General features: G+C 39.2%; 1 protein-coding gene across 5 annotated transcripts in view; it reads left to right on the forward strand.

The window, feature by feature from the left end:
- The first annotated feature begins 9,118 nt into the window (after positions 1-9,118).
- The window catches only part of ODF2L (outer dense fiber of sperm tails 2 like), a 29,514-nt gene continuing 23,895 nt past the window's right edge, over positions 9,119-14,737 (forward strand). For 3 of the 5 annotated variants that reach the window (XR_005553916.1, XM_039321025.1, XM_039321028.1), the window contains exons 1-2: positions 10,039-10,173; positions 13,561-13,725. Coding sequence is in view for 4 of the 5 variants with exons in the window: in XM_039321025.1 (XP_039176959.1) it covers positions 13,724-13,725 (2 nt within the window). In the remaining variant the exon portion in view is untranslated. Of the gene's footprint in view, positions 9,246-10,038; positions 10,174-10,215; positions 11,209-13,560; positions 13,726-14,737 lie in introns of those variants that run through there. The other 2 variants (XM_039321026.1, XM_039321027.1) reach the window with 2 other exon arrangements.

Consider the following 14,737-nt stretch of genomic DNA (forward strand, 5'->3'; position numbering starts at 1 on the left):
ATAGCAGGACTTTGTTCTGATGGAGTGATTCAGCTGCTGATTATACTTTGTTGATATGTCTTAGTTAGAAATCGACAGTTTAATAAGAATTGAAGTTCCTCATTCTGATCTTAATTCATTGCAAGCATTCCTAAAGAACGTATAGAACATTCTTTTGTTCTTCTACAAACATTGCAAATTAAATCAACCTTTTGGAATATCAATCTTATAGGAAAGCAATTTGTTCACTTCATGAACTTAACTTCCCCCCCCACTTTTGAAGTCAATATTTGGATAGAAGTCATATGATGGTCTATTATTTGCATTTCTCCAAAAATTGAGTGGAGGTGGTTTCCTGTAATAATTTTATTAAAGATTATATTTAAAACTGTAAAAACTAATACAAACTGAAAAAAGAGTAGAAAGTGCAGGGGGGAAAAAGGAAAAAGAGAAACAGAAATAGAAATGGAAAAGAAAGTAAGAAAATAATAAATAACTGTCTTCCTCATCAAAACAATTATAAACCATTCATTTTCTCTTAAATACAAGTGATTTCTTCTTCTCATAGTGCAGGGGTACCGTGGACCAGAACCGGGCTGCGGCATGCCAGCAACTGGGCTGCACAAACAAGCAAAGCCCCATCTGTGAGATACAGGCAGCACACAAAACCAAACACCCTCTGGTCTGCGGAAAAACCTCTCTCCACGGAACTGGTCCCTGGTGCCCAAAAGGTTGAGGACCTCTGTCATAGCACATCTCTTATCCATAAACAAACCCTTATGGACTTAATATTCAGTCCAGATCAGCAAAAGTACATTAAGAGTTAACAAAGATAACAACATTTATCTATTTTAACCTTGATTAATTAAACCATATTTATATTCCTTCCTTTTATGGTTAACAATCTTGATCTTTAGATCCTTCAAATAACGTCCCACAAAATATTTTCATGTTTTCTCTGTCCCTTTTCATAAAATTTTTTAAAACTTTTAACAATTATTTTGTAAATCCAATTTAGGAAATTATCCAGGTCACATTCTTGACTTATTATTTGTATATTCCTTTAAATTATTAAGACATCGGCCAATTTCTTTTGTGTCCATATCATTCTTGTAACATGTCATTTTAAAATCACTTTAAGGACAGTCTCAGTCTTATCAGGTAAAACTTATTTCTCTTTTATACATTTTTAAAACATTACTTATAGGAATAGACACTCTTAAAATTAATTTCTAAGTCCATTGTTCAAAGTGATCTTTCATTATACCCAATGTTAAAGTATTTTAATTTATTCTGCATTAGTATCATCAAATTAAGTCAAAATAAAAAAAATAGAATAAAAAAATCATTTTCCCATAGAAAGAGTTTTTATAATTAGCTCCAAAATCTTATTTCAAATTTATCTGGAGCCTTAGTCCAATTGTAACTTTCCCCTAATCCCCCTTTTCCTGTTGATTTGGAAAAAATGACTAGATTTATATTTAAAACATCTTTCGCTAAGGATTGAAGGAAACTCATTCAGTGTTAGTAACATTGGTTACTTAGACTTCAATAAGGTATTTAACAAAATAGACTACAACCTAACGTCTTGGTAAGATAGAACAATGTGGGACAGTATCACCACAAGGTAGATTCGCAACTAGTTAACCAACCACACTCAGGGGGTTAGTCCTCATTGGAATTACACTTACATGAGGGAAGCAATCAGTGGGATACCTCAAATTCTGTCTTTGGCCCAGTACTTTTCAAAATCTTCATGAAAGATTCAGATGAGGGAATAGTAGGAGAATTCATCAAATTTGCAGCTGCCACAAGCTGGGGAGAATAGCTCACACTTGAAATGACAGACTCAAGATTTAGAAGAACCTGACAGACTTGAACACTGGACCCTATCCAACAAAATGCAATTCAGTGATGAGAAAAGTAAGGTTCCACACTTAGGCAACAAAACTCACAAGTACAGATATACAATAGGTGGTAGATGGCTCAATAATAGCAACTGTGAGAGAGATCTAGGTGCCCTAATAGACCACCACTTACTGTAAGTATGAGCCAGCAATTTGCTGCAGCTGCCAAAAAGACCAAACGCAATACTAGGTTGTATCAACAGAGGGATAGTTTCAAGAATAAATGAAGTCATAGAACTGCTTTATACTGCACTGGTGAGACCACACTTGGAATATACAAAAAAAAAAAAAAAAAAAGGCAACAGAGAAGACCAATAAAGATGATAACGGTCTGGAGGCTAAACCATATGATGAATGATTGAAGGAACTAGGTATGCCTAATCCAGTGTTTCTCAACCTTGACAATTTTAAGGCATGTGGACTTCAACTCCCAGAATTCCACAGCCAGCAATGCTGGCTGTGGAATTCTGGGAGTTGAAGTCCACATGCCTTAAAATTGTCAAGGTTGAGAAACACTGGCCTAATCTAACCAAGAGAAGAACTAGGGGTGATATGATAATTGTCTTCCAGTACTTGATGAGCTATCACAGAGAAGAGTTAATTTATTTTCCAGGGCAGAACAAGAAGTAATGGGTGGAAGATCATTAAAAAGGGATCCAGCTAGAACTAAGGAAATATTTCCTGATAGTGAGAACAATTAATCCATGGAACAGCTTGCCTCAGGAAGTTGCTTCATCTCTGGAGACTTTCAAGAAGAGATTAGATAGCCATTTGTCCAGACTTGTGTTAGATCTCCTGCCATGGGCAGGAAGTTCGACTAGAAGACCAACAAGATTCTTTACAACCATACTATTCTATGTTCTAAGAAGAGCTGGCTGCATTCTGTTTTAAGAGACAGTCCTGACCAAGTTTCACTGTTGGCAGCAACCATCTGATTTCCTTTCTTGACATGTTTTGCCTGTGTTTTCTTCCTGTATAGAAAACCTGAACCTTATTTCTTTTGAAAGGTTGATGAACTTGGACTGCCCAATAAAGCTTGCTTGGCCTCTCTGAACTCCGGACTGAATCTTAACTACTATTCCACGTTCCCTATGGTAAATGACACTTTGTTTTGACACTTATCTTCAGAGACTCTAATTTATGTTAATTTGCTTCTCTGCTTAGCTTAGTTTTGCTTACCTTCATATAGAAATTGCATATGAACCAGTGCCCTGATGTTACCTGAAATAGGAGGCACTCCCATTAAGGACTTTGAAATTTGAGCTGTTATATGTAGTCTTGTGCATGTGTTCTTGCTTATCTTTTGAGTACTTTATTGAATATTACTTTATTACTGGGAGTACTGAGCATATGATATTATAAAAATTTTGGAAAAATTGAGCAATTCCAGGATTACTATGCTGAATTGAAAATTGAAAATATGTGTTCACTTTATGTCTGTAAAGTGGCTCTTTACCAGTCTAATAGAAAGACTAATTGTTTTCTGTGTGGTTACAATTTAACAATATTAATTTTTTTTCCTATATTTGAAAATAGGTTTCTTTTTTGTTGTTTGCATTTGTGTTTTTTAGTTCTTTGTTGCCTTGTTCTCTTTTGTATTTTAAAACAATAACAAAATTAAAAATGAGGAAATAGCAGGACTTTTTAAATCAAATGACAGAGAACGGTTTATGATTGTTCTGGAAATATGCAAAACCATTCTGAGCAAGCCCAGACTATGCCTTTCCTGGTTAACATTTGTTTTTCTTTTCTTTAGGAGTCACTCCAAAAACCAAAAAATGGATCATGGTATTTTGTCTAGAAATACAGTAAACTTTTAGTCCGAAATATTAAATCTGCAACAATACAAGCAGTTTCAGAGCATTTACTTCCAAATAACAAGTGGACTACTCCATATAATTAAAATAATGATCACCAAGAGAAATTAAGAAATAAAAGTTTAATCAACCAAGCTTTCATCAAATACACTTGACATCATCAGGGTTAAAAGGCAGATGCTGAAAGAAACTTTTATTTCTTAATTTCTCTTGGTGATCATTATTTTAATAAAAAATGGAAATTCCCAAGAGTCAAATTTTTACTTGTACTGTTAATATATATATATATATATATATATATGTATGTATGTATGTATGTATGTATGTATGTATGTATGTATGTAGGTCTTTGGTTATTCGGGTTTTCCCCCACGTAAAATTGGAAGTGTCTTGGCGACGTTTCGACGAAGTCCCATTTGTCATCTTCAGGCTGGTGTTTTCAGCTTCGTGCTTCTCGAAGCACGAAGCTGAAAACACCAGCCTGAAGATGACGAATGGGACTTCGTCGAAACGTCGCCAAGACACTGTAATGTTTAAAGCTAGAGCAATTATTTGCTTACATAAACAATATTAGGAATGGTTCAGAAAAGTGTGTTATCAGATCCTTTTGGCCAGTACACTGAATCTCACATAAATCTTCTTGTTCAATTATCCTACATTGGGCTAACCTCAACAATAATAACTTAGTATCTGGCGTGAAGCCATAACTCTAAGTGTGCCATAAAAGAGGTTCATGGCAAGAAAGATTAACTACAGGATGCAGGAAACTGAATCTTAGATTTAGGGAAGAGATAGAAAAGCTCTTATTGCTTATTAAATCTGTGGGCTCCAGATTATAGTTTAACTAAGTCAGTGCTAAAGGTCATGTCATGGGACAGGGCAAAGAATGGAGGAAAAAGAAACTAATTCCGGTGACAAGGAAGAAAGCTAACTCAAAAATGAATATAAAATCCCCACTTTGGGTGTGGTAAGGATAGTGAGAAGGAAAGAAGAAAAGGCATGATGTTCTGCCCTCTTATGTCAGAAAGATTATTCATGAGAAAGAAGTGGAAAAGAAAAGGCATGAGGTTTCATCTAAACAATATCAAAGCAATCCTACCAAAGGAGTAAATATCAGTCAAAGAGCTGGAAGTTTTATTTTTGAGAGAAGCTGAGAAGCAGCTTGGAAAGCTAGCTGGAGAGAATTGAAGATGCTAGAACAGTGATGGCGAACCTTTTAGACACTGAGTGCCCCAAAACTGCCCCACTCCCACACTGCCCCAGCCCCGCTCCACCCCTGCCCTGCTTCTACCCACCCACAGGGCCACCCACCACCTCCACGGCCCACCGCAGTTTGCCCAGGCAGCCCAGCAGCATCATGATGGCCACACCCTCCATCCGTGCCCCACAGCATCATCTGTTTGCGAAAGGGCGCAAGGGCAGAGTCTTGTCCCCACTGCCTGGGGGCGACTCTCCTCCGAGGGGCTGCTGGTGTGGAAGGGGCCATGGGAGGAGGCAGGGCTGGGGCAGCGGCATGTGTGCCCACAGAGAGGGCTCCAAGTGCCACCTCTGGCGCTTGTGCCATAGGTTCGCCATCACTGTGCTAGAATGAGTAGGATTGAAGTGAACTGAAGACATGGCCCACAAAGACAGAAGGAAATAGTCAGCTATAGGAAACATGGCAGAAACAATTCGAATGGGCGCATTTTGAGAAGGTGTGGTAGGAGAATAGGTTTAGTCAATTGCTTAGGTTATTTATTTATTTGATTTGTGTCCCACCTTTATTAGCTAGCTTTCATGTCTGCAGCAGGACTACAGATAGTCCTCAACTTACGACCACAATTGAGCCCAAAATTTAGGTTGATGTGAGAAATTTGTTAAGTGTGGTTTGCTCCATTTTGCAACTTTTCTTGCCACATATGTTAAGTGAATCGCTGCAATTGTTAAATTAGTAACGCGGTTAAGTGAATCTCATTTCCCCATTGATGTTGCTTGTCAAAAGGTTGCAAAAGGTGATCACATGACCCCAGGACACTGCAACCATCATAAGTGTGAGTCAGTTGTCAAGCATCCAAATCATGTGACCGTGGGGATGCTGCAATGGTCATAAGTGTGAAAAAAGAGTCATAAGTCACTTTTTTCAGTGCCATAGTAACTTTGAACAGTCACTAAGCGAACTGTTGTAAGTTGAAGGCTATCTGTAGAACTCACAGTTGTGTGGTTTCTAGACCAGCACCTTAACCACTACACCAGACTGGCTCTCTAGGATATGAGTTCTTATTATACCTAAGTGCTTGTTGTTTTTTATTTGTTTGTTTGTTTATATTAAATCAATCTATATAGATGTCCATCTACCATAAGAACTCTGGGTGTTAAATTGAATGACTATAACAGTGATGGCGAACCTTTTAAAGACTGAGTGCCCAAACTGCAACCCAAAACCCACTTATGTATCGTTGGATGCCGGGTGGGCATGACCCATTGGGTGGGTATGGCCAATTGGTGGGCATGGCTGCGGTGATAACGGCAGACTGGGTGGGCCTAAAAAGTTCAATCAATCAATTCCAACTTTGCGTGATCTTTTTTTTCCCCGCGAGAAGTTGAAATTTCCTCACGAGGAGTTGATTGAGCCTTTTTTTTTTTTGCAGATGGGGCAGACGCCTAAAGCAAAAAGGTTTTATAAAACCCACCTGAAGGCCTAGGCCTGGGTCGACGGCGCGTGTGCCCACAAGAAGGGCTCTGCGTGCCACCTGTGGCACGCTTGCCATAGGTTTGCCACTACAGGACTATAAGTTGCTCACAACAATTCTCACTCATAGACTGAAAATACTGTAATTTTATAAGAATAATGCACGGTTGGGGAAGGCATGTGGAGGGGCAACATACCTCTTGTGAGGTACACAAGAAATGTACATGTTATAATTTTCCATTTCTGTTAAAGGAATAGGCATATAGATAAGGTGACCAACTTTTTTACAACAAAAAGGAGGACACGAATAAATTGAAGAAAAAAATATCGTAAATAAAAGAAACATTGTATTTATTGCAACAATAATACAGAATACACTATAATATGATCAATGCATAATAAAAAACATTTGTAACAATAACATTTTATATTGTAATTATGCTTACATGCCTATTAATTATTTAAATGAGTACTTTTCCATTGAATGAATATTTTTTGTCAATGTATCATCTTCTAACAATATATTGGAAATATCTGAACAAGAAATATCCTTCATATTGAATTTTACAGCAAGTGCTGCAGCTAGAGTATCAACATTCAATCTCGATTTCTCACTTGTCCAAAAATCTACACAGCTGGACTGCGCGGGGGTGGGCGGTGGAGGCAGGTGTTGTGAGCCAGGCGCTCCAGGATGGCCACGTAGATGCGCAGGGTGAGGTGGTGACAGCGCAGGTCAGCACTGTGTAGACCACCAGCTGGGGCGGCCCATGGAAGGCCCACAGCCTCCCCGCCAGCACCGCTGCCCTGCCATGGAGAGCCGGCCCCGCGGCTCGCAAAGCACCAGCCAAGCCAGTTCCGGCCCTGAGCCGCCCCCCAGCACCACCGCCCACCCTGCGCATCCCCGTAGAGCCGGCCCCACGGCTCGCAAAGGCAAAGCACCAGCTGCTCTGGCTCCGGCCCTGCAGCTGTCCCCTCAGCCGCCCCCCAGCACCACTGCCCACCCTGCGCATCCCCGTAGAGCCGGCCCCGCGGCTTGCAAACCACCAGCTGTGCTGGCTCCAGCCCTGCAGCCACCCCCCAGCACCACCGCCTATTCTGTGCATCCCCGTGTAGAACCGAACAGGGAAGATCAAGAGAAACTTACCGCTCCAGTCTCTTCCAGCTATCTGCAGAACTAAGTAAGAGATGGTGTAGTTGGGTAGCAGTGAGGGGTGCAAAGTTCCTGCAACTTGACATGCAAAGTTTACCACCTGGGTGTTTTGGCGCGCTCAGCAGCAATTCCCATTGGCTTTCGAAAGCCAATAGGGGGAGTAGCACAGCTCAGGCAAAAGTTGAAAAAAAATCAAAAAAAGATTCTGGAACGCCTTCTGATCGTTCTATGAGGAAAAAAAAGTCCTGCAGATAAGTCTTCAAATATAGAAAAAGAGGACATTTAGGAGGACATTTTCAAGGGAGGACAGAACTCCAAAAGGAGGACTGTCCTCCCAAAAGAAGGACGGTTTATGGAAAAGGAGGACATTTAGGAGGACACTTTTTGAGGGAGGACAGAACTCAAAAAAGGAGGACTGTCCTCCCAAAAGGAGGACGGTTGGTCACCTTAAATTATAGAGGCACTTAGCTAAGATACTTTTAGGAAAGGAGATATAATAAGTTGAACGAATAGAGAGGAATTATATATACTGATTTAAAGGATACTTTTAGAATAGTGCACTGTAGAATTGTAGAATAGCATATAGCTTATGAATAACATATTATATAAGGCTTATTCTTTATAAAAACTACCTTAGCCACGAAAGCCGCCTGATTTCACTTTAGGCAAGTTATTTTCTCTCAGCCATAGGAAAAAGACACATTTTTGCTTTGTTAGGCAACAACAGTTGCCTAATCTGCTGTACTGTTGCCTAATCTGCTGTGCTGCCTCCAAGACAAATTTGCATATTAGCCTCTGTCAGTGCCCCTTCCACCATCTACTTTACACAGGAACATTTTGGCATTGTTGATTGCATATGGGCCAGTAAGAAAAAATAATCTAAAGGTATATGACTTTTTTTTATCTTTTACCTGTTATTCTGTTAAATAACACACAAGTCTTGTGAATAGATTGATGAGAATTGTTTCAAACTATGAATGAGAATAGTTCTTCTAGGGCAGGGGTAGGCAACCTTGGCTTTTTTATGACTCGGGGACTTCAACTCCCAGAATTCCTGAGCCAGCATGGAATTCTGGGAGTTGAAGTCCCCGAGTCATAAAAAAGCCAAAGTTGCCTACCCCTGTTCTAGGGCTTAATTTGAGAAGGCCTACTCTGTTCTAGAGAGATTTCCACTCAAAGCATTTTAACGTGAGTGAAGCATCTCTCCTCCAAGCGGAGGGAGAGCGGGAACGACCCATTTCAAAACCTGGAAACGTTCTCGAGAATTCAATCTCCCTTCCAGGGAACTTTGCCCCGGCGTCATTCGTCCCCCTCCCCTATCTGGAGCAGCTGAAGGAACCGGACAGAATCGGCCTTTTCCTAATCAGCCAAACTAAGGACTAAGGCGGAAAGGCAACATAACTGGACTTTTCCAAGCCGGGAAGCCCTCTCAATCTCGGCTGGGAACCTGTTTGGGCGGGAAAAAGAGCAGGCGACCCGAAGGGTGCAGTTTTATAGACTGCAAAAATGGAGCGAACCGTCTCTGATTTATTAAAGGAAGGCGGTAAGGGGGTCCCTCATCACCTCCCGCCCTTTTCCTGGAGAAACGGCGTTTGAAAGGGTCCCTGGCGGCTGGCCAAGTCCTGCAGACGGATGAGTTACATGCATTTCAGGCATTGGTGTTTCAGTGCCCCTTCCACCAAAAAGCTCTTTGCGTGGCTTATGGGTACAAAAGGCTTACACAGGTACAAAAAGCAGCAGATCGAGGCGTTGTGTATTTACAACTGTTATTCCCCGCGCGCTTAATCTGGCACGGGATTTGGTGCGTCCGGATTCGCTTTTCACGACGGCAATCCTGGCATTTATTTAGCCGCATTGAACTTAACCGGTTTTATTTCTGAATAAATGTGCGTACATCAATAAAAGCGTTTATTATGATTTAAAAAAGAAACACCGGAGTGGTACTGTTTATTGGTACTGTTTATTAGCCGAAGAGCCCGTTCTAGATCTTTAGTAGAATTAGCTGCGCTTTGTAGCTAAACTTCGCAACGTTTCTCTTCTCTTAATGCAATGTTTCTGCAGAGTCCTGCGTCGCCAAAGCCTCATCTAAAGCCTAAAGCTGATTCGCTTTTGGTTTTGCTTCATTACGGATTTCCTGGCGGAGCAATAGAGCCGTAGGTGTTTCCCGCTGGGATAGAAAATTGAGCCCCGTTTCGGACTGACATCGAACCTTGAGCCGGGGAAATAGCAGCGGTTTCGGAGGAAGCCACTGAGCATGCTCTATTCAATATTAGGCTTGGCTGCTTGTTTCACAAGGATATTCAATATTAGGCTTGGCTGCTTGTTTCACAAGGATAATTCTTGAATTTTTCAAAATCAAAATGTTGTTGTTTCCTCCCCCTCCCCCTATACATTTTACCGAAAGAAAAGTGATACATTTTTTTGGGTAGGCAGAGAAGCACAGAGCCCATCGCTTAAGAGAGCGCCCAGTAAGGGCAAGGCAAGGCGTCAATCGCCCCTCCTGAGCATGCCCGGAGTTGAGCCGAGCATGCTCGGCGATTCCCGGCGGCCCTCCTAGGGTTGTTGCCAGGGTGAGAAGGAAGCGGAGCTCGGTTTTCCCGCCCGAGACCGCGGCGGCGAGCATTAGGCGGCGGTGGCAATGGAAAGCAATGGGTAATATCGCTAACTGGGTCAGGGGAGAAGGCTGGGTCGCGGCCAAAGGTGGAGATTCGTGGGTCTGCGATATGTTGGGTTGATGTTTGGTCTTTGAAACCCTCCCCCTCCCACGAAACAGCTTGCACTTTTCTATATGATGGTTACATGGTTGCTCAGAATTGACGGCGATGAAGGAACAAGGCTAATTTGCAGTCTGAAAAGCAGAATGCCTCTGAGCACGTATAGAGCGCCGTTCCTTTGCCACGGTGCGGCATCTCGCATGCCTCTTTCCACGAACTGAGTTCTCTTTATCTCTTATTGCTTATTGGTATAAAGGCCTGTTAATATGGGATTCAAGGAAAGCACTTTTTAGCTGATTTCAGTTTTGGGTAGGAATATTTGTTTGCTTATAACCCTGGTAGAAAGAAGCCTGTGAGGACTGTGATATGGAAAGGTGTTTTTTTTAGTAGCAAGTGCTACTAGCAAGTGAACTGGGGGCACCAGTATGTAAACTGGGAGTAGAAAGGTTTAGACTTGAAATAGATGAAAATTTTTGTTGAGCATGTATAGTGTATACTTCCCTCACTACAGATATTAATTTCAGTCTTCATTGAGATGTCAGAAACAGAAAATGCAGCTTCCAAATTACTTGGTTTTTTAATATATGTTCCCATTTTTATATTGTTTTTACGTTCTTGACCTTATGGCATGTTGATGAGGAGAATTGCAATGTAAAAATAATAGTTCTGAGCCCTGTGAATAATTACCAATTAACAAAGGGATATTAATTAGGGGTGGAAGTTGTGTGGTGCACCTCTCAACTTGTTAAGGTCACTATCATACTTCAGGATCAATTTCCAAACTCAATACTGGAAGTGAAAAGAGTATTCTGTGAATTGCCATAGAATGCTAATATAAGGAACATGCTTATAGCATAGGTTGCAGAAACATATTTCTCTTCCTGAAAGAAGGGTCCTGGATTAGGACAGGGCCAAGATACTTTGCCACTAAAGTTAAAGGAGAAGATGATGCCATCTTCAATTCATTACCCAGGTATTGAATCCTAAGTCAGCAGCATCTTGAATAACAATACAGCATCTTCTACTATATGCGAAGGCAATGGGCTAATTCAAATGGTGCAGGCATTTTTTTACCTTCTAACATCCCATTATAGATAATCCTTGATTTACTACCATTCGAAATTAAAATGAAAGTTTAAAAAGTGGCTTACAGCCAGTCCTCGCACTTAGGACCATTGCAGCATCCCCACAGTCGCATGATCAAAATTTAGGCATTTGGCAGCTGGCATGCATTTATGACAATTGCAGTACCTGGATTGTGGATCACCATTTGTGACCTACCCAGACCTTCCGATCAGCAAAGTCAATGAGAGAAGCCAAGATTTGCTCACTTAACAGCTGCAGTGATTTGCTCATCATATTGTAAGCCACCCAAGGTTCCTATATCAGTGAAATTGGGAGGGGTATAAAATTTAACAAATAAATAATAAATAACAGTGACAAAAAAGATTGTAAAATAGAACATTACTTAACAACTACTTTGCTAACTATGCAAATTCTGGGCCTAACTGGTCATAAGTCAAGGACTACCTGTATCTGAGATGCCCATCCCATCATGACTAGCCCTGTCGTTTATATCTTCATGCTCTACAACTTTACAACCTTTTGGATCCGTAAATTCTTGTTCATAATCTAAATTTTAGGAATATGTAATTGCATCTATTAGGAACGAAAGCTCTTTGGTGTGAGACGGTTCTCATAATTCTATGCAATCTACACTTTGTATCCTGCGATTATAGCATGCCATATGAAAAGTGAAAGGAAAAATACTATCTGCTAAGACAGGTCCCCAACCTTTTGGCCACCAGGGACGGGTTCTGTGGAGAGAGGTTTTTCCACAGGACCGGAGGGTGTGTGGTTTTCTGTGCTGCTTGCATCTCGCAGATGGGACTTTGCTTGTTTGTGTGGCCCGGTTGCTGGCATGCCGCAGCCCAGTACTGGTCCACGGACTGGGGGTTGGGGACCCCTCTGCTAAGAAGTTCCCATCTCTAGAGTTATGCATATGAATACTTTATTTGTCTTTTGTTTTTACTTTCCCTTATTTTTAATTTGTTCTTTAATTTTATTTGTAAGATATTCTTAGATACAATCATGATGTTTGTTTATCTTTGTAAGCCATTGAGAATTTTTTTTAATTGTGGGATATAAATCTGATTAATAAATAAATATAAATAAATAATTTGCATAGTAATTCTATACTTTGATAATACAAAGTAGGATAACTCTGCCTTTAATATCACTCTCTCCATTTATTTTTCTGTTTTTTAGTTTTATATTAATTAATAATTCTAATGCATTTGGTGATGAAGCTAAGGCCTACAGTTTCAAATATAATCTGAAGAAAAATGTAAACTAAAGAGTGCTGCTGATTGAGCAATGGGATTGTGCAAATCCTGAAATAGCTTTATTAGACAGTACACTAATTGAAATTATAGCACTTGGCTAGAACAGCAAAACAATCATTAGCCTTAGAGTAAGAAAACTAAAGGGGATTATTTTTCTCTTTTTAAAACTGAATCAGCATAGAATATTTATTTGTTAAAATTATTTGCCGCTTATCTCGGGCTACTCTTTATTACTTTTTACAGTAATAAAAATAAAGAAATCTGACAAGGCATGTAAACAGAATAGAACAATAAAGTAAACAATGACAAAGGAACACAATGAGAATAAATTCATTGCAAATAATCAATTTTAGCATTCATGTGTTATTCATGATTAGACAGTATTTGAATGGCCAGGAGAGCAATCTATTTACAATGTGTAAAGGAAACTCTTTTCTTCCTAGCTGGAGAATTTTGGGAGTTGAAGCCCACACATTGTAAAGTTGCCAAGGTTGAGAAACACTATCTCTAGCAGTTATGCAGTAAGCTATTGAAAAATATAGTTTTCCATTTCATGTATTCTCTACAACTATAATATTTATAAACTCAAAAATAATATAAACTCAATGTATTTTTTTCAAATATGGTACAATGCAACAGATTGCTATTTCTCACTTAAGTAATTTTACAAGACTTTTACTTTGAACAATTGATTTTCATGCCATATCACAGTCATCTTGTGAAAATGGCCTTTATTTTAAAGCATTCTACTATTTGGCTAGAAAAACATGAGATAAAGGCAACAAATGAATTCCAACTTTCTCTGGATCTTGTCCACAATTCCTTAAAATGGAATTTTGCATCTAACTTTGATGCATTTTTCAGAGTGTCTGATTTTACAGGATTTTATTTAAAACTCTATTTTGACAGTTATATATTATTATATATTGCTAAGCTAGCAAGCATATTTATCTAGAAACATCTTATGTGATTTATTTTAGGAAATGAACCATATGTCCTATCTTACTTCTGGGGAAGCAGAAAAAAAATTGCTGCATTATTCAGTCACGTGATTCAAACTTTGTAAAAGATCATCTTGGAACAGAATCATCCAGCCAACTGGAAACTATTTATTAAATAAATCAATAGACAGATCAGATACACATGTAAGTAATGTTATTGCAGTGTTAACTTGGAAACTGGTTATCTGGCTGTTACAAATAGTATTGCTTTATAGTTATAGAACCGAATGCATGTGCACCAACAAATCAAGTGGTTTTACTATATTTAAGAGGTCCTGAAGAAAACTATTGTGTGACCATATAATACTCTATCCTGCTTCATTGTCTTCATTTTTCACAGATCTGTCCATGTACACTAAAAAAGATAAAAATATTGTCAGGAGTGTGCCCTGTCCCTGTGAAATAAACAAAAAGGAACCTGTTTAATCAGTTCCTGGGACAATTCAGAAAGTTCGGGAAGAAGTCAGCACAACTCTCTAGGAAGCTTGAAAATTAAGATGTCTTCCTTCTAGAAATGGAAAATGCATCATAAGAAAGAAAAAAACGGAAAAGAAAATAATAATGTGATAATAAAGAAAACCAAAACAATAAGCTAATTTTAGGACAGTGTGGCAAAAAGAAAATCTAAAAAGATATAATGAAGATTTTTTTTATTTGTATCTGAAGCAATAAACCAGCCAGTGCCGTTAGATTACAAAAAAGTAAAAAGAGGATCAAAGAAGATATGGCAGTTGTAGAAAAACTGAATTTACTGTCAAAGATAAGGACAGACATGTGTAATGTAATCTGTGGATGACATCAAGGGACAAGAAAAGAAAAGCCGCCTAATCAAACAAGAGGGAGGAGCCTAATCACTTAATGATTAGAGAAAGTTGCATAGAAAGAATCTGACCTAACTGATCAGATAGCTAAAAATGATAGCAAAGAGGTTTGTACCTTCAGACTTGTAAAATTTTGTTAATGTAGCCTTATAATAAAGTTGATTTAGGTCATCTAGTTGTGTTTCCTATCTGACTTACTTGGAAGGGCTGACATCAATCTTCCAAGTCTGAAGATTTATTTATTTATTTTATTAAAATCCAGGTAAGATATAGAAGATACATACTTCCTTTTATCTTATCAGTACAGATATTATAGAAAATGTGGCAGTTTTCTT

Source organism: Crotalus tigris, unplaced genomic scaffold (assembly GCF_016545835.1).
Source record: "Crotalus tigris isolate CLP2741 ecotype Arizona unplaced genomic scaffold, ASM1654583v1 scf7180000023718.2468807, whole genome shotgun sequence".
Classification (NCBI taxonomy): domain Eukaryota; kingdom Metazoa; phylum Chordata; class Lepidosauria; order Squamata; family Viperidae; genus Crotalus; species Crotalus tigris.